A 23,902-nucleotide genomic window follows, 5' to 3' on the forward strand; every position below is an offset into this window, starting at 1 on the left:
ATGGAAGGCAAAGTCTTAACCACTGGACTGCCAGGGAAGTCCCCACTTGACTGTTTTAGAATACTTTACCAAACCAGGCATTACGTGACAAATTAAGAATAAGAACTCAAATTTTCCCAAACTCTTGAGAATCAATTACCCCCAACCCCATTGAAAAAACAAGATGACGATGCAATAACATGATGTGGAGACACCATCAAAGATGATCAAAGAAAATAAAAAGCTGCTTTGTACATATGAATGTAACATATATTCATATATGTGTGTGCATATATACATATACATACCTGGATATGTCCATTAAATTGATCATGGTGATATGTACCTCTGTTACCATTGTTTTGAACATGGCCAAGTGTACACTTTGAAAACCTTCAATAAAAGGACCCCTCTTGCCATGGTACAAAATGGAAACAAGGCTGATATCAGACTGGCAGATATTTAAGGAAGGAAGGAAGGGTAATATGAGACACGATGTGACTGGAGCCAATGTGAACTTCTAATGTACTTGAATAATGAGTATAGTACTGAATTGGTTAATGTGAAAATATCTTAGACACATACATTAGACTAGTAAAACAGTTTGTAATTTTATGCTACATATTGGAAGTTTTTGGTGTGAGAGGGTGACACAATGATTAACTATAAAACATGACATATTTTAATTTTGAAGGCAGTTAGCATGTGCTCATGGCTGAATGGGCTGCAGCGGAAGCTGTAAGTTGACAGCAGGCCAAAGACGTGTCTTAGATAAAGATTGTATTTCCCCCATGAACAACCAGGGAATCTATCAAAGAGAAATGATATTCAATGTCAAATTATGCTGCATAATGAATGAATAAGGGTAGCATGAAACATATGCCAATGTCCTGAATATAGTGACAAATCAGGAATGTGAAAGACACAGAAGACCCCCCATGAATGTTCAAGGAGAACTGTCTGAAATAAAAAGGCAGGGGAAGGTTTTGAGGGGCATGTCTGAAGTCTCAGGTGGCCATGGATCAGCTTCAATGATTGGCTACTCTGAATGAGAGTAGATGCAGGTCACATGTATGAAAGAAAGAGAGACAGAAAGAGCAGAACTGAGAGAGAACCAAGAGGGAGGGAAAATATGAACATGTAGGGAATAACCAAATGTTGCCTGAACAGCTAATCAAATTCAGTATATTCTGTCTGCTGTTGATTTGTCTTAAACTCTCCCTGAGACATCACAGTAGAAAATTTATTTCCTTTATATATATAATATGTATTATAATATATATACTTATATCATATAATATATATAATATATATTATATATATAAAGGAAATATATATAATATATAAATATATATTTTTTAATTTAGACACACATATTCTAAATGTTTGTCAAATAATTATTGACATAATAGTACAAATAAGTTCAGTAAGTTCCTGATTTCATTTTGGTTCAAAGTACAGGCATAAGTTTAGTTTGATCAAATTTGTTTTTCACTTCTCATGAATTAGTAGTTTTCTGTTTTACAAGACTGGTTCCATCCCTTAAAGCACTACTTTTCCCTTTCAGGGGGCTTTTAACTTTTTTTTTTTTTAAGACAGGACAGCCTCCTTTGCTCAGCCCTCCTGGCTCCCTTCCAATGTTTCCTCCACTGTAAGTTTCCAATATGCAGACACCTACTGCTGCTGGTCACCTAGGCAACACAGCAGTTTGCAGGACGGTGCAGGTCACAGGATCCCAGGAGAGGGAGAGGGAGGAAGGGAGGGAGGAAGGGAGGGAGGGAGGGAGGGAGGGAGGAAGGGAGGAAGGGGGAGGGGGAGGGGGGGAGGGAGAGAGAGAGAGAGAGAGAGAGAGAGAGAGAGAGAGAGAGAGATTCAAAGCTTTAGATTTGTTCCTTCCATTTCAAAAATGTCTTTGACTCTGTCCCTTCCTCTCCAGCTATGCTGCTCCTCCCTTCATTCAAGCCCCTCTCCTCTCTTGCTGGTTGTCCCAGACTAGTATCCTTGTCTATGGTTTCCCTTATCCATTTATTCTCCACAAGTGAACTCACTTAACATGATATTGTCAGGCTTCAAAGCCTTCAATGCTTCTCCATGGCTCTCTGGAGAAGCATGGTGCTCACAGAGCATGGCAGACAATGCCCTTCCTGTAGATTCTTTCCCCAGATACTATACGTTTTAGCCACGTTGAACACACTGCATTTTCCCTCTCCCATCATTTGGTTTTCCTAACCTAAATTGCCCTTCCCACCTCTTTACTGCCTAGTAAGTTCCTTTCTATCCTTCAAGAAACCTTTCAAACACTACTTCTCCTGTAAAAAACCTTCCTTGACACCTACAGACAGAGTTAGTGGCTTTTTCTTCTAGGCTCCAATGACATTTTGTATCTCATGCTCAGCAGGCTGCTTCCTAATTATCTGTGCATCTGTCTCTTCAAGGGGACACTGCATTCCTTGCGGGCAGGGACACTTCCAATCCATTCCAGTACCTTCTACGGCGCCTAGTTTAGAGTTCCATAAATAATTTTGAATGGATGAGTGAGCAAATGAATGACAATGATCAAAAGAAGACTTAAGACTGAGAAAAAGTTACACTTTTGATTGAAAGGAGATTAATGTCAATGTTAAAAAGAGCAGTTCTAGAAAAGGGTGAGAATGGAAGCCTAAACACAGCGAGTTAGGGAGGGAGAGGGTGTAAAGGAAGTTGCTGGTTCACATCATGTGATGAAGATTTACAGCAGTGAGAGCCAATATAAGCTGTTTTTCAAGATCGTGGAGAAACATGCTTTCCCGAAAAGGGAAGGGAAGAAATATGTGGTGACATGGAAGCAGCCAAAAGGCAGTTGCTAATTCTCAATGATTCTAGCTCTGCAATATCTCTGAACTACCTCTGTCCCCTGAAAGGCTCTCACCCGAGAAAGTTTCTCCCCATCCTCCCCAGCACAGGTCCTCAGTAAGTTTCACTGCCATGGCCCCAGGAGGTATCCACAGAGTCTCTGGCTTCTAGCAGATATTAACCCTCCTCCATTTACCTAATCCTTGTTTTTTTTTTTGTTTGTTTGTTTTATTCAAACAGAAAGTCACAAAAATTATAATCCTTTTTGTACACAACTAAAACCCAATCTTATCTGCTGAACTCCCACAATAAGATTTTACTATCTACCAAATGAAGTCTGATTTCCTTATCCTTGCACTTTGGGCGTGATCATCTGGCCAATCAGCCACGATAGAAGTTGCACAAATCAACTTACTTTCCTACCTCCATCTGTTCCTTCTGCCTTTCCCTCTCTCTGAAATTCTCTTCCTTCTGGGGCTCTTTTCATGTCCATGCTCCTATTCATATTTTAGGGTTCAGCTCAAGTGTCACTTTTTCCCCTAACATTTTCCCTGCTTCCTGTACTTGGGAATACTCTCCTTTCTCTGCCTCAGCAGCTCAGGGCGTTTTATCTATGTCTTCTGGTAAATATCACTGTACCTTGTGTTCTTGTTTGTCACTTTTACCTATTAGCCTACCATCGTCTCGAGGCTAGGGTTTCCTTTTGGGCTCTTGGACCCAATTTTAACAAGTGTTGGGGGGTGGGGGGCGAGGAGTTCTCCCATACTTCCAATAATTCTAGGACAGCAGCAGGGTTTTGGAGAACTCAACTAAATTCTGACACTATCTACCTGGAGATTGCATCAGATCCCACAGGTTGAGGGCTCAGTCCTATATGACTGCCCCCCATACTCTACTTCAGATGCCAGTTTCAAGCTCAGGTTGTCACCTGTGCTTCAGACTGATGGGCTATAGATTGGAGGTTCCACAGACCCCTTCTTGAACTTCAGACACCAGTCACAAGTCCAGGTTGTTACCTCTACTTCTGACCAACAGGCTATAAATTAGAGGTGCCCTAGACCCCTCCTTGGGTTCGATTAGTTTTTGATGGTGGCTCTCAGAACTCAGAGAAACATGTTACTTACTAGATCACTGGTTTACTGTAAAAGAACATAACTCGGGAACCGCCGTATGTAGAGCTGCCCAGGGCAAAGTATGTGAGAAGAGGCGCCGAGCTTCTATGCTCTCTCTGAGTGTGCCCCTCTCCCCACATCTCCACATGTTCACCAACCCAGAAGGTCTCCAAACCCTGTCCTTTTGGGTTCTTATGGAGGCTTCATTACAGAGGCAAGATTGATTAAATCATTGGCCACTGTCAACTGATTCAAGGCCCATCTCTCTGGATGGGACTGAAAGTTCCAACCCTCTAAGCACGAGATGGGCTCCACTGGCAACCAGCCCCTTCCTTAGGTGCCTCCAAAAGCCACCTCATTAACATAACATGACACCTTAATCAGTCTCAGTACTTGGGAAATTCCAAGGTTTTTAGGGGTCAGTGCCAGAAATGGGATTAAGGCCAAATACATTTATCTTATTATGAATACAATACCACAGGTTTATATCTGATTTATCTCTGCACTATTCCAGCAGTTTTGTGCATATACCCTGGGTAAACAGTAAGGTAAGATGAGTGAAATTACTTTTAAAATGGATTTTTTTTAACATCTTTATTAGAGTATAATTGCTTTACAATGGTGTGTTTGTTTCTGCTTTATAACAAAGTGAATCAGCTATACATATACATGTATCCCCATATCTCCTCCCTCTTGTGCCTTCCTCCCACCCTCCCTATCCCACCCCTCTAGGTGGTCACAAAGCACCTAGCTGATCTCCCTGTGCTATGCGGCTGCTTCCCACTAGCTATCTATTTCACATTTGTTAGTATGTATAAGTCCATGCTACTCTCTCACTTCGTCCCAGCTTACCCTTCCCCCTCCCCATGTCCTCAAGTCCTAAAATGGATTTTTTAATGCTACCAAACTGTCATTTTTGATTCAGAATTGAGGCAAGCAATGCAAAGAAACATGCAAAATTAAAAATGTCCAGACTTTTGCTCAAGAAACCCCCAGAGATACTGATCTAGAACATTATTGTGAATATCAATCTAGTTCAAGAAATTGTATTTGAGTAAAAAAGTTGACTTCAAAAATGTAGGAGTCGGAGATAGCTAAATATAGGTAAGCTTCTGGCTAATAGAGTTAGCTATACTCTTGTTGTATTGCTTTATTTTTAGCAGATTGTAAAAAACAAAACAAAACAAAACAAAAACCATAATAGTGATGTTTGAAAGAAAACAGCATTGCTGCAAGAAAAATGAAAGAACTTCACAGGATTATCATGGGACAAGAATGGAATAAAATACCCAGTTTTAACAGCCATAATAAATACAGAAAATAGCAAAGGGACAAGTTAATGATTTTTAAAACTCATCAGAAAAACAAAATCTATGAATTCTACTAGTCAAATGGTGTGTATGCTTAGTAAATCTCTCTCTCTCATGCTTGTGTGATTCTAAAAATTATTGATTTTTTGGTTTCTATTACAGAATGGATATAATATTGGGCACTCTTTTCAATAGTTTAGATTATATATGGTGCTGCTTTAATTTTTAGATTCCATTAACTTTCTTGGAACATCTATTTTTAAAATGCCTTTAGGGTTTGCCAATTACAAATAAGAAAAAAAAAAAGCTTTATGTCTTCTCAGTTTTGTTTTATACCTTCCAATATAACTTTTTTTATTTTGAGTTCCACCTCTCTAGTTTTTAACTTGGTAAAAGAAAATTCAACAATTTTCTCATATATTTTAATAAGACATGATGAACCTTAAATTCCAGGAAGCAAAAATGAACAAACTGAGGTATTAATATTAGCTATGAGAAGTTTTCGCTGGAATTAACAGATACTATGAGATTTCCATCCTGGAAAGAAATAGAGTTACAATAAGGTTGCTGGGTTTTCCCAGAAAAACCATAACGGGGTACATTTATGATATATCATTTTATCGATACCTGTGGCTGTAATCTTCAAGGCCCAATTCCAGAACTGGATGTGGTGGAGGAGGAGAAGGTCCTCCACTCTCAGCCCATCCATCATTGGGAAGCAACAGCTCTATAAACAAAGAACAAATAAAGCTGTAGTAAACAGGAGGCAGAACCGTCCAGCGCCTGGTTTTGTTTCAGTGCATCTCTCAGACATAATTTTCACCAACACAGAAACCAGTCTTGAAACAAATAAGTCCTCATACAGCCCTGAAGGAATAATACGCACGCTAATACAGCCTGTACGAGGAAATCTAAGCCTGATAATGTGTCTTTATGCTGGTGACTTGCTGGCAACCTGCTGGCAACCCCTGGCAAGTGAAGTCCGTGCATCTTAACTACCTTTTCCCACCTGGGAAAGGTAGACACATATTCACTACCTGTGATTTGTAGAAGATTAACAAGCCATTTCTTTTATGACAACGTTTTTGTAAACAAGACTCTATAATGAATGCTCTGGATTAAATGGTGATTTAAGCATTTGCCTCAGTGACAAAAAGTACTTAAAAAACTCATGAGATACAGTGTATCTACTCACCATTTAGACACCATAGAGGTAAAAAAATATATATATTCTTTTTGCATCTGTGTTGTAGTGGAAAACCCTGAGTTTGGGGCCTTGGAAGCAAAAGACTGGGGTCTGAATTCTAGTTTTCCTACCTGCTAAAAATGTTTACTTTTTCAGTCTATTTTATACGGAAAAAAATAGACATGTATACTGAATATTACAACAACTAATAACAAGTAAGGTTTGTTGAGATCTTATTGTGTACCACACATTGAGCTAAGCCTTACGTATAGTTTAATCCTCATTACTAATGAAAATATTAAATAATGTATGAAAAACATTATAGAGCATCGTGATTAAGAGTATAGTTTGTGAAGCAAGACTGCATGTTTCCAATCATGTAATGCTGTAAGAACTTGGGCAAACTACTCAACTTCTATAAACATTGGTTTTTATATCTATAAAGCAGGGATAAGAATACCTTCATTGGAGGAATACAAGGATTATATAAGATAGTGCATATTCAAGCAGTGATTTGTAAGTGCAATGAGTGCCAATGAGTAAGTAAAGGATTATTATTCTGTACACCATAAACTCTGCTGTGGATCTATTACAGTGAGATATTTGCAAAAGGTGGACTCTATTGCTAGAACAAGAAAATCATCTCTTTGTCCTTGAGAAATGCTGCTGGTAACAACCACTTTGACTTGCCCACATACCAGGTTTGATGGTTAATTCTATGTATCAACTTGACTGGGCTCAGGGTGCCCAGACACTTGGTATTCAGTGAGGTTGTTTTTGGGTGATATTAACATTGAAATCAGTAGACAGGGTAAAGTAGATTGTACCCCCCCTTATGTGGGTGGGCCTTATCCAATCAGTTGATGGTCTGAATAGAACAAAAAGGTTGACCCTCCTTCAAGCAGGAGAGAATTCTTCCTGCCTGACTGCCTTCAAACTGAGACATTGCCTTTTTCCTGCTCTTGGATTCAAACTGAACCACTGGCTCTTCCTAGGTCTTGAGCCTGCTGGCCTTCAGACCAGGACTACACCATTGGCTCTTCTGGGTCTCAGCTTGCCCACTCACCTTGCAGATCTTGGGACGTGCCTGCCTCCATAAGCACGTGACCCAATCCCTTACAATAAATCTGTGTATGTAATCTATATATACATGTACAAACACACACACACACACACACACACACTCACACTCCATTCATTCTGTTTCTCTGGAGAACCCTGAAGAATACACCAGGGAAGGACTTGCTCCAAGCTCTGCCCCAGGGACCAGTATAAAATGGAGGCAGTTCTAGCAGTGCTGACATGTCCCAGGGAATGAGATTTGAAGCAGGAATCTGATAAGTAAGATGGTCAGGGTACAGAAGCATGATGAGCAAAGGCAGCCAGCACTGTCCTCCTGCACTGTCCCCCACTCCAGTGATCTGGTAATATGGCAGCAGTTAGGCAGCCAAAGATTTGCTGAGAGAAAAAGAGCAGAGGGTCTACAAGGTAAATTGGAACAAGGGACATATTGGGACAACATCTTTTCCATTGGTTCTAATCACTCATCCTCAACTTCTCAGGCCATCTTTCACTCGTGGTAAACATACCTGTGACCATGTAACTGCCTGCTCAGAAACATTACAGTCGCACACAACTGCCTACAGAATAAAGGTCTGTGTCCCCGGCAGCCAACTTTATCTCCTATTACACATTAGCCACTCAAGACTACTTATTGCTCCCAGACCACAAGGCCAGGTTTTCCTACCCCAGTGTCTTTGCTCATATAATTGCAAAACCCACTTCATCTATTAAAGTCCCACCCTTCTCCCAAGGTCCACCTCAAATATCACCTTCTCTATGAAACCTTCACTGTTGCTCTGGGATCTGTCAGTATTTTTACAACAGTGGTGGAGAATACTAGCGCTCCCAGTGTCTGTGTTCTTCCTTTCTTCCTGGGCACACAGCTAGACCCCAGACCCCATTTTCCAGCCCTCTTTGTATCTAGGCTGGTTCTTGCCAATAGAATGTGAGTTACAGTGGTCAATGTTGTGCCCGGTCTCAGTGCTTAAGGAAGGGTATATGCAACTTCCCCACCTTCTCCCCCGATCCCATCTACTAGCTGCAACCATGAGTGGATGAGGCACCAGAAGATGGCCCAGCTACCAATGGAAGGAGCCCAAGTCCCTCAGTTCTCATTGGGCTGTGATTTGAGCAAGAAATACATCTTCACTATCTTTATCCACTGACATTTTGGCTTTATCTGTTAATATTACAGAAAATAATTCGTGTGTAACATTTACCACGTGCTGCTTTTGCAATGAGCTATCTATCGATCTATCATCTATTTATCTACATTTATTTCTCTTACTGGACCACAGGTAACTTCCTCCTTGTCCTCCTCTTCCTCCTCTCCTTCCTCTTCTTCAGCATCTCCTCTGGTTTTATTACGATCATTAACTTTCACTTTTATTTCATTCACATGAATAATCTATGGGTTTTTAAAGTAATGATAGATGCAGAGGTAAGTATCTTCTCTGATGACTCTTTATCCTTGGTACTTTTTAAACAACAAATCTAGTTGCTGTAAAGAATATTTTTTTCCCCTCTTGGCCCAAACACCTTTGTTAAGCCCTTTATCACCGTGAAAGTCTGGAATTCTTATCCGCTAAAAATAGTATTTCTGGATGTCACTGAGTGTACAAGGTCATTTTATATATCGCCTGTGAACGTTGCACCTCTAGTCACTACTTCATCCATGACCAAATGACCCTTATTTTAATCACCATCTTTTATTGTTGTGACTTGTTTTACAGGATCCATCCTGCCAGGGCCAGATCAGAAAAGAAGGGCAAAAGAGTTTGCGCCCTTAGACTAGAACTCAGCAAGCTATGGCCCTGGCCCCAAACCGGCCCGCCAACTGGTTTTGCACATAAAGTTTCACTGAACACATTCATGCACGTACTGTCTACGGCTGCTTGCGCACTACAGTGGCAGAGGTGACGAGTTGCGAAAGAGATCCTATGGCTCACAAAGCCTGAAATATTGACTACGTGGCCCTTTACAGACAAAGTGTGCTGACCCCTACTTTAGACTGTTTTTGAGAACAATAACACATTGTATTCATCGTTGCAGCCTAGCGCATGCTGCACAACGGAGGTATCCCAGAAACATCAGTCAAATTGAAAAGTATAATTCAATTTCTGATCATCACTGCAGCGGCAGTGCCTTACGTGCTGTAGGGGGGTGGATACATGCAGGTTCCCAGGAGGGAAGGTATTATAAATAATCACACTATTATGTGTCTCTTCAAAGGACCCCAGGGCACATGGATCCAGTGGGACAGGACACAGAACCGAAACATTTGATTTGGGGTATGGATGAAAGGCCTGAGAAGACCTCAGTGGGTGATCCCGGGCAGACTTGAGGCAACAGGCTACTGGCGCAGGGGCTGGAGTTCACGTGAACTGAAAGTGGGGAGAAAGCAGGAGTAGAGCACAAAGGGAAGATGAGAAGAATTAAAGGAGAGGGAAGAACAAACCAGAGGCAAACTGTGCTTAGGCTGTAACTTGGCCCAGGGTGAGATCTGCCAGCAAGATTCTTCAGAAAATGCAGTGTTTGCGCACTTCATTACCATTCGAATGCTTAATAGGATTTTATAGTAAACCCCTGGGACACAGCCTCCATCCTATTACCATCTTGGAGCCCTACACTCATTCCACTGCGGGCATTGCGAGCAATTCTCCAACGCAAATGTGAATTTTCTGGTGTTACAATTTCTACAAACGTTAGTTCTAAAAATGCCTTTTCTCCGTAACAGCTTGACAGGAATATGTATATATAAAAAAATAACAGTGGAACAGTGGGTGGTAGTACTATTATTACAAAAATAGATGGAACACAGCACATCAACATTGGACTTTTAAATATACAAAGGAAAGGAGGAAGGGAAGAAAAAAAAAGTCAATGTTTTGGCTGTAACAGTTCCTCTCCTCACTAGACGTTACATTTTGTCAAGTCAATCTTGTTTTTCTAAAGGAGCTCCTTAAAAAGGCTTGGTGGTGGCGAGTCAACACTCACTCAAGTTTCATGAGTCTTGGTGGCCTATGGCCACCTCGTGTGCGTCGGAAACTCGGGAACTCTCAATGGTTCTCAAAAATGAAAATGTTATTAACACTACACAAAGACGTGATGAGCATGATATTCTTCTACAGCATCATGTCTATAAATTCTGTTATATACATTTTTTGGTCTCTCAGTCAATAGGCTTATATAAAAAGAAAGAGCATTCCATCTACTGGCCTCTTATAATTAAAATATAACAAATCTGTGCTTTGATAAGCCTAATTCTATAACTGAGTATTGTATCACAGATCCCCAAGGAAATAATGACAATAGATTTTCTGTGCTTTTCAAAAAATAATGTTTAATGGAGTCACTTCTTAAAAGAACTGGATTTTTGATGTTACCTTGGAAAATTGAGGTGGGAGGAGGAGGTGTAGCAGGAACCTTGTGGACTGTGGATCTGTGTCTCAGGAGGGAGGGAAGAGACAGAACCTCTCAGTGGTTCTGTGCCTAAAGGACTCTAATTGTTCAGTGACATACAAACTCTGAACACGCTACTGAAGTTCCAAAGTATTACTGCATTTTATTTTTAACATGTGTTTTGGGTGGACTTTATTATTTAAATTTTTTTTTCTGGGTATATCCTTACACTATAACTAGTTCTATAGTTTCATTATTTTAGCCTTTGCTAGCCTTCCTACAGATATTAATCCCATTTCCTTGAGTATCTCAATGTCCTCTAAAAAATACTACGTAATTATCACTTCAGCATCGATATTTTATAAGTACTGAAAAAGAAACAGGATGGGAGGTAATGTGTCCAATGTTCCTTTGGACATCATTGGTGTAATCAGGAATAAAACCCGGAACTTGGATTGTCACTGGACCACAAGTTGCTTGAGAATTAAGTGCCAATCAAGTTATATAAAGGCTGGAATGTTCTTGATCATTATTTGGACGCGGTAGAGAGAAGGCTCTCCTGGTGTAAGGGAAACTTGCTGTTCCTTCCCCAGATTCTCCTGCTATTGCGACTGAAGGACTCAGAAGGAGATGCTGCTTTGTCAAGAAAACTTTTAATTTTATTAAGATGAGGAAAGACATACTGGGTGTTTCTTTATCTGACACAAAGTAAAGTCAGCTTCTAATGGACACTCTTGGGATGAGGTGAAAGAACAGTTTCAAGAGACCAATGTGAGACATGGCCCATGCTGTGGTTTAGGGAATGAACTTGAGTCAGAGAGACAGGAGATGTATTCAGGTTCTCCAGGGATTATATATGGTGTTGGGTTAGTCATTTACTCTCCTCTCTATTTCTTCATCTGTAAAATGAGGATAATAATATTACCCACTTTGAGTGTGCATGTAAATTGCTCACCACAGTATGTAACAGACAGTAAACAATAAATGATCACAGCTGTTGCTACTACTCTCACTGAAACAGAGGAATTCAGAGGAAAAAACATCCCATTCAGATGAAAGAATTTAATTCTAGAGGAACCTCAGATTTACAAGTCTGTTCTGATGGAGTAATCTCAGAGTCTAGAAATTGTTCCCCCATCGTTAAATTTGGGTAGCATCTTAAGTGTAAATAAGGGATTGATTATACAAACAGCACCTCCACTCACTAGACTACTATGCAACTACTGAACGTGATGTTATGGAATATTCAATGACACAGTAAGATGTTCATAATGTGCTATTAATTAAAAAGCAATTTCCTAAACATTTTATATAGTATATTTCATTTCATTTTATATACACATATTTACATGAAGGAAACACTTTCAATATATACATAATGTTATTGATCAGTATCTCTGACAGAAGTATGAGTGCCATTAAATTCTCCCTTTATTGCTTTACTCTTAATTTTCTGTCATGAATATCTATTGCTTTTGTGATACAAAAAAGTAAAGTTACTAAAGAAAGGAGATGCAGGGAAATAAAAGCATTTTCTTGGTGGCCTTAAGTATAAGTTTTGAAAAACAAAGAAGAAAATCCAATTTTTTTACATGTAGAGCTCTACTAGAAATGTGATCCATACAAGACAGTAGTAGTGAGGCAATAACAAAAACATTCCACCATCATATCATGGTCTCGGTTCACAGTATTTACTGCTCAGAAACAAGCATAAGTCTGCAAACTGTGTTATGACCACTTTATGATTTAATACTATTCCATATATCAATATTTTGTAAGTTTAGTTGCTATTTACACTTGGTAACCTCCAATATTAAAAGACTGTTAAAAAAATATATAACGGTTTGTCATTTTGTTTCTCCAGGCATGGTTTTGTTTTATACGTAACCCTCCGTGTTTGGGGCAGCAAGCATAGAAACTGTCACTTAAACTGGGGGCAATGCCAGGAATCTGCTTCACAACTTGTGAGTCAGCTCTCCCACCCATCTCTCATTTTCATGACTCAGAGTAACAAAGTCTGCACTTAGTCTAATTAATTCCCCTTTGTTCCTCTTTTTTTAAAAAATAAACACTCTCATGTTTTCTCATACCACTGGCAGCAGATGAGAATGGATAGAATCTTACCTTTCTGTTTGCTTTGCGGGCTGTAGGTGCCAAATGGATGCAATGTACTATTATCATTTCTCCTGGAGGTGGTTACAGCATTTTGACAGTTCTCAAAGCACGGCTTAGAAAATGCCCCACACTCTGCAGGCTCCTAAGGGATGAAAATAAAAATCACGTTCGCTTTTTTAGTATGTTCCAACTTGGTCAATGGAAGCAAAGTGAAAGAACGATCAATTTATGAATAATCTTTCAAGAGTCTATTGCACGTAAGTCCTCGACTGTGGAAAATCAAAATGGCCCTATCAGTTAAAACATCTCTGAATAGGAAATAAAAAATACTGACAATGTGGTGTTAAGGCTTAGGAGTGCTGATAGCAAGCACAGAAGCGGATTAACTTTATTATTCTTTCCCACCACTTACAAATAGCTTCCTTCAAATTTTCTTCCATCTGGGAGTACAGCTTGTGGCAGTGTCAACATAAGAATACAGTTCATGCCAAGGGTGTTTCTCTGCCAACCAGCTGGTTCCTGTCTCCCTCTCCCTTGGTGACTAAGTGTATATGCTCCAGGACAAGTCAGAACCCAGGCAGGTTTGTCACTGAAATGCCATGCGTGTGTCCCACTGCAGACACTAGGCCTTTTGGCCAGGAGCGAAAACAAACTGCTGTGACAATGCCAGATGCTGGTTCTCCTGAGATTTCTTTCTCTTCTTCCATATTTCCCCCTTCTGTTTTGATTTTGATAGTCTGTAAACAAATTCAGTTTCCTTAAAACTGCTAGCTCCAGAATAAACCGTGTTGCACAGGTGCTGCCGAGGTACTGGGAATGGGCCGGCTGCAGGGAGCTCTAGTTATTGTTCTAGAGGAATGAGGCACAGAGAACTGGGTTTTGCTCTGGTTCAAACTGTGTGTCTTCTAACAGATTTCAAAGAAGTAATTTGAAAGCCATCTCGGGGCCGTTCCCTAACGTAGATCCGATCCCCAAACCTCTTTCCTTCTGAAAAAGAGCATTTGGCCCAAACAATGCATTTGATTTCTACTTTCCTCTTTAGTTACAGAAACTCGGTATCCTGCTAGTTAAACAAAATATTCAAGACATTCCATGCATGCATTCTTCATAATTAAAATGTTTTCAGCTGCTGAAGGTCCTTTAGCTTTTTGTCAAGGCTTATTACACTTTTTCCACACCCAGTATTTCCTTTTGCCCCTGGTTCCTTAGTCAACCCAAGCCTGGGGCAAACTACTCCTAAATTAAAGCTAGAGCCCTGGAAGGTAGGAGAGGTAGGACCTACCTTGCATAGTCAAGTGCTTTAACAACAACAACAAAAATTATTTTTCTGCTTTCCCAGCTCTTTGATAAATGACACAATCAATATCCCAACAAGTGATCAGTAACCAGCCTAATTAAAATATTCAGCCTGTAAAATAGAGCTGTCGTGGAGCCTTCCATTAGTGTCCCAGCCAATAAAAAATATAATGGATTTTAAAACATATTCTGCTTCCACCAAGCTGAGCTTCCAGCTCAGGGGAGGGAAATGTTTTGGGGAAGGAAAAAAAAAAAAAAAAAACAGGTCATAACCCATTTTTAAATACCAAGTCTCTAGGCTCAAATAGAATTACAATTGAACCTCAAGCTCATCCTTTGAAAAACATGTTTCTGTTTAAAATGATTTTGATTCAATCAAGGGCTCATTATGTATTCTTCACGAGGTCCTCATCAAAACTGTTTACGTATCTTGTACATCTGGGTAATGTGGGAAAATACCCAATGACAATATATTTTGACTTTTCTTAAGTAGCGTCTTCAGTAGTTTTTTTAATATCAATATAATGTTCAAGTAACCATTTTGGTATTCTTCCCAAATCTAACTAACTGATTTCCCTGAATATGTAAGCAGAACTGAGGCCTTTTCTAGGTTACAGATTCTTTTTTATTGTACCTGAGGGCGATTGCTGTTCCACTGGAGAATCCTCCAAAAACATGAGCACAAAACATATATGATTTGACACAGCAAAACAGATTTGGGATATCAAATAGCTACAGTTTTTTTTTTCAATTTAATAAAGATTATCTGTACATTAGGCTGCTGTCTTTATATGAAAAAAACACTCTTTAATCTTCACAGGTACCACAGAGATTCTCATTAGTTGAGAAAGCCAAGTGCCTGCTCATCCCCCACGGAAAGCATGTAAATATTAGAGAAAATAAAAATGGATCTTATTTAAATGTCCTCATAAAAACTGCTTTTTGTCCCATTTCTTATTCCCAATTGAGTCCCCAGTGAACAGTATTAACAAGAGAAAAACAAATACCGTATGCTAACGCATATATATGGAATCTAAAAAAAAACACAAAGGTACTGATGAACCTAGTTGCAGGGCAGGAATAAAGTTGTAGACATAGAGAATGGATTTGAGGACACGGGGTGGGAGGGGGAAGCTGGGGTGAAGTGAGAGTAGCATCGACATATATACACTACCGAATGTAAAATAGATAGCTAGTAGGAAGCAGCCGCACAGCACAGGGAGATCAGCTCCGTGCTTTGTGACCACCTAGAGGGGTGGGATAGGGAGGGTGGGAGGGAGACGCAAGAGGGAGGGGATATGGGGATATATGTACGCATCTGGCTGATTCACTTTGTTGTACAGCAGAAACTAACACAGCACTGTGAAGCAATTATACTCCAGTAAAGATCTATTAAAAAAAAAAAAGAACTACAGCAACAACGACAACAACAACAAAGACACTCCTGAGGATGGGCAACCAACTGAAGGCTTAGTGCTTTCTTCTGATGAAATAATCGTCAACCCAGCCCAGAGTGTGAGAATTAAAATGAAAATACGTGTGGTAAAGGAGAACGCAAATAATAAAGTGTCTCAACTTGATGAGGCAAAACAGAGAGTACTTATCCTCTAGGCATTCATATATTTTAGAGAAAGACATGAAACTAGGGAAGATGAGAGGTGGAGAGGTGGGGAGGGAACTCTTTTAGCAATCATATTCATTTCTTTTTTTTTCTTCTTTTACTTTTTCTATCTACACAGATATGGAATTCTTGAGCAGTGTATTCCAGACTTTTCTATTAGTTGAGGTATCTTTGTCCCAAGACATCTTAAGGGAGATCTAAAACACAGATGCATGGAAGGGGTGATTCAGGGGTCTACAGGTCATACTTCACACCCGCATCCAACAATTGGGTTCCGTGGAGGTCTAGGGCTCTCGAGTAAGAACCAAATTCAACCAGAAAGCAGCCGATTCTCTCATGGTAGGAAGCAAGCGATAAGGGTTTCATGACTATGTACATAAGTAAAATCCCTTAAATATTCATGGAAACCTCTCTGTCATTTAAGCAGACACAAATGTTGGAAATGAGTTGGCTCATTATATACAGTCTCCAGTAATTGGGCAATTTACATTTATTTAACATTTACAAGGTTATGTACAGAAAAGTTAAAAGGTACAGTTACTCCTTTCCAACACCTGATAATATGACAAAGTAAGATATAGTTGATAAGTTCACTACTTCAGCTTATCCTCTCGGATGAAGTAGGTCTCAGATGCAACTTTTATCCATTCATTCAACAATATATAACAACTGTCTACTACTAGGTGCTGGGAAATGAGGATCTATGAAGGGATAAGGCAGACAACAGTATTGCTATCTATAAGTAGAGAGCCCTCAACTATGTATGTCTTTACATAGCCAGGAAATGACCCACATGGGATTTTAACTCAAGTAACCTAAAACTCCAGAGCCCAAGCTTTTAACCACTATCGTCCCCAACTACCTTCCAGTCTTAATTTCAAAATCTTTTCATTTTAAAATGTTTAAGTTGAGTCTACCCACCACCAGAGCCTCCCATCAAGCCTCTTAGATAGCCTCAACCACCAGAGGGCAGACAACAGAAGCAAGAAAAACTACAATCCTGCAGCCTGTGAACCAAAAACCACAGTTACAGAAAGACAGAGAAGATGAAAAGGCAGAGGGCTATGTACCAGATGAAGGAACAAGAAAAAACCCCAGAAAAACAACTAAATGAAGTGGAGATAGGCAACCTTCCAGAAAAAGAATTCAGAATAATGATAGTGAAGATGATCCAGGACCTCGGAATAAGAATGGAGGCAAAGATTGAGAAGATGCAAGAAATGATTAACAAAGACCTAGAAGAATTAAAGAACAAACAAACAGAGATGACCAATACAATAACTGAAATGAAAACTACACTAGAAGGAATCAATAGCAGAATAACTGAGGCAGAAGAACGGATAAGTGACCTGGAAGACAGAATGGTGGAATTCACTGCTGCGGAACAGACTAAAGAAAAAAGAATAAAAAGAAATGAAGACAGCCTAAGAGACCTCTGGGACAACATTAAACGCAACAACATTCTCATTATAGGGGTCCCAGAAGGAGAAGAGAGAGAGAAAGGACCAGAGAAAATATTTGAAGAGATTATAATCGAAAACTTCCCTAACATGGGAAAGGAAATAGCCACCCAAGTCCAGGAAGCGCAGAGAGTCCCATACAGAATAAACCCAAGGAGAAACACGCCGAGACACATAGTAATCAAAGTGGCAAAAATTAAAGACAAAGAAAAATTATTGAAAGCAGCAAGGGAAAAACGACAAATAACATACAAGGGAACCCCCATAAGGTTAACGGCTGATTTCTCAGCAGAAACTCTGCAAGCCAGAAGGGAGTGGCATGAAATACTTAAAGTGATGAAAGGGAAGAACCTACAACCAAGATTACTCTACCCAGCAAGGATCTCATTTAGATTTGATGGAGAAATCAAAAGCTTTACAGACAAGCAAAAGCTAAGAGAATTCAGCACCACCAAACCAGCTCTACAACAAATGCTAAAGGAACTTCTCTAAGTGGGAAACACAAGAGAAGAAAAGGACCTACAAAAACAAACCCAAAACAATTAAGAAAATGGTCATAGGAACATACATATCGATAATTACCTTAAACGTGAATGGATTAAATGCCCCAACCAAAAGACATAGACTGGCTGAATGGATACAAAAACAAGACCCATATATATGCTGTCTACAAGAGACCCACTTCAGACCTAGGGACACATACAGACTGAAAGTGAGGGGATGGAAAAAGATATTCCATGCAAATGGAAATCAAAAGAAAGCTGGAGTAGCTATACTCATATCAGATAAAATAGACTTTAAAATAAAGAATGTTACAAGAGACAAGGAAGGACACTACATAATGATCCAGGGATCAATCCAAGAAGAAGATATAACAATTATAAATATATATGCACCCAACATAGGAGCACCTCAATACATAAGGCAACTGCTAACAGCTATAAAAGAGGAAATCGACAGTAACACAATAATAGTGGGGGACTTTAACACCTCACTTACACCAATGGACAGATCATCCAAAATGAAAATAAATAAGGAAACAGAAGCTTTAAATGACACAATAGACCAGATAGATTTAATTGATATATATAGGACATTCCATCCAAGAACGGCAGATTACACGTTCTTCTCAAGTGCACACGGAACATTCTCCAGGATAGATCACATCTTGGGTCACAAATCAAGCCTCAGTAAATTTAAGAAAATTGAAATCATATCAAGCATCTTTTCTGACCACAACGCTATGAGATTAGAAATGAATTACAGGGAAAAAAACGTAAAAAAGACAAACACATGGAGGCTAAACAATACGTTACTAAATAACCAAGAGATCACTGAAGAAATCAAACAGGAAATAAAAAAATACCTAGAGACAAATGACAATGAAAACACGACAACCCAAAACCTATGGGATGCAGCAAAAGCGGTTCTAAGAGGGAAGTTTATAGCTATACAAGCCTACCTAAAGAAACAAGAAAAATCTCAAGTAAACAATCTAACTTTACACCTAAAGAAACTAGAGAAAGAAGAACAAACAAAACCCAAAGTTAGCAGAAGGAAAGAAATCATAAAGATCAGAGCAGAAATAAATGAAATAGAAACAAAGAAAACAATAGCAAAGATCAATAAAACTAAAAGTTGGTTCTTTGAGAAGATAAACAAAATTGATAAGCCATTAACCAGACTCATCAAGAAAAAGAGGGAGAGGACTCAAATCAATAAAATCAGAAATGAAAAAGGAGAAGTTACAACAGACACCGCAGAAATACATAAGAGACTACTACAAGCAACTTTATGCCAATAAAATGGACAACCTGGAAGAAATGGACAAATTCTTAGAAAGGTATAACCTTCCAAGACTGAATCAGGAAGAAACAGAAAATATCAACAGACCAATCACAAGTAATGAAATTGAAACTGTGATTAAAAATCTTCCAACAAACAAAAGTCCAGGACCAGATGGCTTCACAGGTGAATTCTATCAAACATTTAGAGAAGAGCTAACACCCATCCTTCTCAAACTCTTCCAAAAAATTGCAGAGGAAGGAACTCTCCCAAACTCATTCTATGAGGCCACAATCACCCTGATACCAAAACCAGACAAAGACACTACAAAAAAAGAAAATTACAGACCAATATCACTGATGAATATAGATGCAAAAATCCTCAACAAAATACTAGCAAACAGAATCCAACAACACATTAAAAGGATCATACACCACGATCAAGTGGGATTTATCCCAGGGATGCAAGGATTCTTCAATATACGCAAATCAATCAATGTGATACACCATATTAACAAATTGAAGAAGAAAAACCATATGATCATCTCAATAGATGCAGAAAAAGCTTTTGACAAAATTCAACACCCATTTATGATAAAAACTCTCCAGAAAGTGGGCATAGAGGGAACCTACCTCAACATAATAAAGGCCATATATGACAAACCCACAGCAAACATCATTCTCAATGGTGAAAAACTGAAAGCATTTCCTCTAAGATCAGGAACGAGACAAGGATGTCCACTCTCACCACTATTATTCAACATAGTTCTGGAAGTCCTAGCCACGGCAATCAGAGAAGAAAAAGAAATAAAAGGAATACAAATTGGAAAAGAAGAAGTAAAACTGTCACTGTTTGCGGATGACATGATACTATACATAGAGAATCCTAAAACTGCCACCAGAAAACTGCTAGAGCTAATTAATGAATATGGTAAAGTTGCAGGTTACAAAATTAATGCACAGAAATCTCTTGCATTCCTATACACTAATGATGAAAAATCTGAAAGAGAAATTATGGAAACACTCCCATTTACCATTGCAACAAAAAGAATAAAATACCTAGGAATAAACCTACCTAGGGAGACAAAAGACCTGTATGCAGAAAACTATAAGACACTGATGAAAGAAATTAAAGATGATACCAACAGATGGAGAGATATACCATGTTCTTGGATTGGAAGAATCAACATTGTGAAAATGAGTATACTACCCAAAGCAATCTACAGATTCAATGCAATCCCTATCAAATTACCAATGGCATTTTTTACGGAGCTAGAACAAATCATCTTAAAATTTGTATGGAGACACAAAAGACCCCGAATAGCCAAAGCAGTCTTGAGGCACAAAAACGGAGCTGGAGGAATCAGACTCCCTGACTTCAGACTATACTACAAAGCTACAGTAATCAAGACAATATGGTACTGGCACAAAAACAGAAACATAGATCAATGGAACAAGATAGAAAGCCCAGAGATTAACCCACGCACCTATGGTCAACTAATCTATGACAAAGGAGGCAAAGATATACAATGGAGAAAAGACAGTCTCTTCAATAAGTGGTGCTGGGAAAACTGGACAGCCACATGTAAAAGAATGAAATTAGAACACTCCCTAACACCATACACAAAAATAAACTCAAAATGGATTAGAGACCTAAATATAAGACCGGACACTATAAAACTCTTAGAGGAAAACATAGGAAGAACACTCTTTGACATAAATCACAGCAAGATCTTTTTCGATCCACCTCCTAGAGTAATGGAAATAAAAACAAAAATAAACAAGTGGGACCTAATGAAACTTCAAAGCTTTTGCACAGCAAAGGAAACCATAAACAAGACGAAAAGACAACCCTCAGAATGGGAGAAAATATTTGCAAATGAATCAACGGACAAAGGATTAATCTCCAAAATATATAAACAGCTCATTCAGCTCAATATCAAAGAAACAAACACCCCAATCCAAAAATGGGCAGAAGACCTAAATAGACATTTCTCCAAAGAAGACATACAGACGGCCACGAAGCACATGAAAAGATGCTCAACATCACTAATTATTAGAGAAATGCAAATCAAAACTACAATGAGGTATCACCTCACTCCTGTTAGAATGGGCATCATCAGAAAATCTACAAACAACAAATGCTGGAGAGGGTGTGGAGAAAAGGGAACCCTCTTGCACTGTTGGTGGGAATGTAAATTGATACAGCCACTATGGAGAACAATATGGAGGTTCCTTAAAAAACTAAAAATAGAATTACCATATGACCCAGCAATCCCACTACTGGGCATATACCCAGAGAAAACCGTAATTCAAAAAGACACGTGCACCCGAATGTTCATTGCAGCACTATTTACAATAGCCAGGTCATGGAAGCAACCTAAATGCCCATCAACAGACGAATGGATAAAGAAGTTGTGGTACATATATACGATGGAATATTATTCAGCCATAAAAAGGAACGAGGGCTTCCCTGGTGGCGCAGTGGTTGAGAGTCTGCCTGCTAATGCAGGGGACACGGGTTCGAGCCCTGGCCTGGGGGGATCCCACATGCCGCGGAGCGGCTGGGCCCGTGAGCCACAACTGCTGAGCCTGCGCGTCTGGAGCCTGTGCTCCGCAACGAGAGAGGCCCGCGCATCGCGATGAAGAGTGGCCCCCGCTTGCCACAACTGGAGAAAGCCCTCGCACAGAAACGAAGACCCAACACAGCCAAAATCAATCAATCAATCAATCAATCAAACATACGCATCTGATTCAAGATCCTCATTAAAAAAAAAAAAAAAAAAAAAAAAAGGAACGAAATTGAGTCATTTGTTGAGACGTGGATGGATCTAGAGACTGTCATACAGAGTGAAGTAAGTCAGAAAGAGAAAAACAAATATCGTATGTTAATGCATGTATGTGGAACGTAGAAAAATGGTACAGATGAGCCAGTTTGCAGGGCAGAAGTTGAGACACAGATGTAGAGAATGGACATATGGACACCAAGGGGGGAAAACTGCGGTGAGGTGGGGATGGTGATGTGCTGAATTGGGCGATTGGGATTGACATGTATACACTGATGTGTATAAAACTGATGCCTAATAAGAACCTGCAGTATAAAAAAACAAACAAAACAACTAATACTAAACTTTCATTGGGTTATTTGTATGGAAATATGTTAATATAAATGTTTCAGACATTACATGAAATTTCTAAAAATCTTATATTTGTATTTGTATGGAAATATGTATGGAAATATGTTAATATAAATGTTTCAGACATTACAGGAAACGTCTAAAAATCTTATATGTTCTGGTATAATGTTATAAGTAATAATCCTAGTTATTACTTTAAAATGTATATCTCAGAAATAACTAATTTTCTTGTCAACTGCATTATTATGAACTTTCATCAAATCTTTAACCATGGTCATTTTTAAGTCTTTTGTCATTTACAGACAGTTCTGGGTGTACTCTGATGATTTTGCAAATATGTTCCTATAAAAGAGTTTCATCTTCAAGAAATTCATGGAAAAGACTCTGACAAGTACAGGTTTCTGGTAACTGACTGTACTGCTGAACTGAATGAATAAGCATTTTCAGAACTCTAATGAAAAACTGATGAACTCATAAAACTGCTAACAAAAGATCAAGATGAAAAAAAAGAAATTAATTACATGGGACTGAGTGAACTGATGAGGATGAGTATAATTTTTGTGACTTTCTGTCTGAATTAAAAAAAAAAATCCCACAAGGACTCAGAGGAAAAGAATATACAAATCAATTTTCACTGCAAAGTAAAGGAGCTGTTACAGTGGAGGATTACTGGACTGAATGTCAATATTATGACATAGTATAAGTGTGTTTCATGTTTGGTAATTGCAATCATTGTTGCTTTTGTTGTGGTCATCCATGTACAATGCTAGGTGTCAGTCTATCTATCTCTTGTAAAAATAAAATACAGTGTGTGTGTGTGGAAAAAAAAAATGTTTAAGTTGAACTTATTATTACAACTAATATTTTATATTAGTGTGTTTTAATCGGATTCTATTTTAACTTTGTGTATTACTGTATCACAAAAACATTATTTGTCCTTAGAGAATATATGTGTGATTTGCTGATGTTTTTCTCAACTCTTAACTATTATCGACTTTTTTCTTATCTTTTCTTAAAATAATTTTTAGGAGCATTTAATAATTATTCTCTATATAAGTGAAAATGATGTTTTAGGAATACCTTATGATGAATATGATAGTTGTACACTATAATATATAATTGTATAATAATTATATAAATAATATAATTGTATGTAACTGAAATGTTTAGGGATATCAGCATTCAAGAATAGTTTATGTTCACACTTCATGTGTATGTAAAAATATTGCTTACATTAAAAAAATCCATAAAGAAATCATGATAAAAGATTTCAAAAATACTTCTTTAATTAAAAACATTTATTTAAGAACATGAAGCAAGAAGCTTGTTTAATAGATCAAATTTTAAATTAGTTAAGTCCCAGGCACACATTACAGGGAAGAATGCAGAGAGCTGACTGCATTATAATGATCTTCACAGTAAGCATTATATACATCTGTTTAAGAACTTTCTAAGGTATGGACACTGTTAGCATGTCATCCAAAAAGTATATAAGTATGTTTTATGCTTTAATGTTTATAATATGAATAAAGCGTTATTCATAAAGTCCAGAGCTCTAGGAGTTTCTGGGGGAAAAACTGGAAATTATGGACTTGTTACCCTAGAT

The 23,902-nt window shown here is 38.6% G+C and overlaps 1 protein-coding gene across 5 annotated transcripts in view; it reads right to left on the bottom strand.

Annotated features, from left to right (window-relative positions):
• The window catches only part of PARD3B (par-3 family cell polarity regulator beta), a 1,043,271-nt gene that overhangs the window by 429,131 nt on the left and 590,238 nt on the right, over window positions 1–23,902 (bottom strand). For all 5 annotated transcript variants that reach the window (XM_057551599.1, XM_057551600.1, XM_057551598.1 and 2 more), the window contains 2 exons: window positions 13,008–13,140; window positions 5,861–5,960 (listed from right to left, as the gene is read on the bottom strand). In XM_057551599.1, the coding sequence (XP_057407582.1) occupies window positions 5,861–5,960; window positions 13,008–13,140 (233 nt within the window). The remainder of the gene's footprint in view (window positions 1–5,860; window positions 5,961–13,007; window positions 13,141–23,902) is intronic.

The sequence above is a fragment of the Balaenoptera acutorostrata genome, chromosome 8 (genome assembly GCF_949987535.1).
Source record: "Balaenoptera acutorostrata chromosome 8, mBalAcu1.1, whole genome shotgun sequence".
NCBI lineage: Eukaryota > Metazoa > Chordata > Mammalia > Artiodactyla > Balaenopteridae > Balaenoptera > Balaenoptera acutorostrata.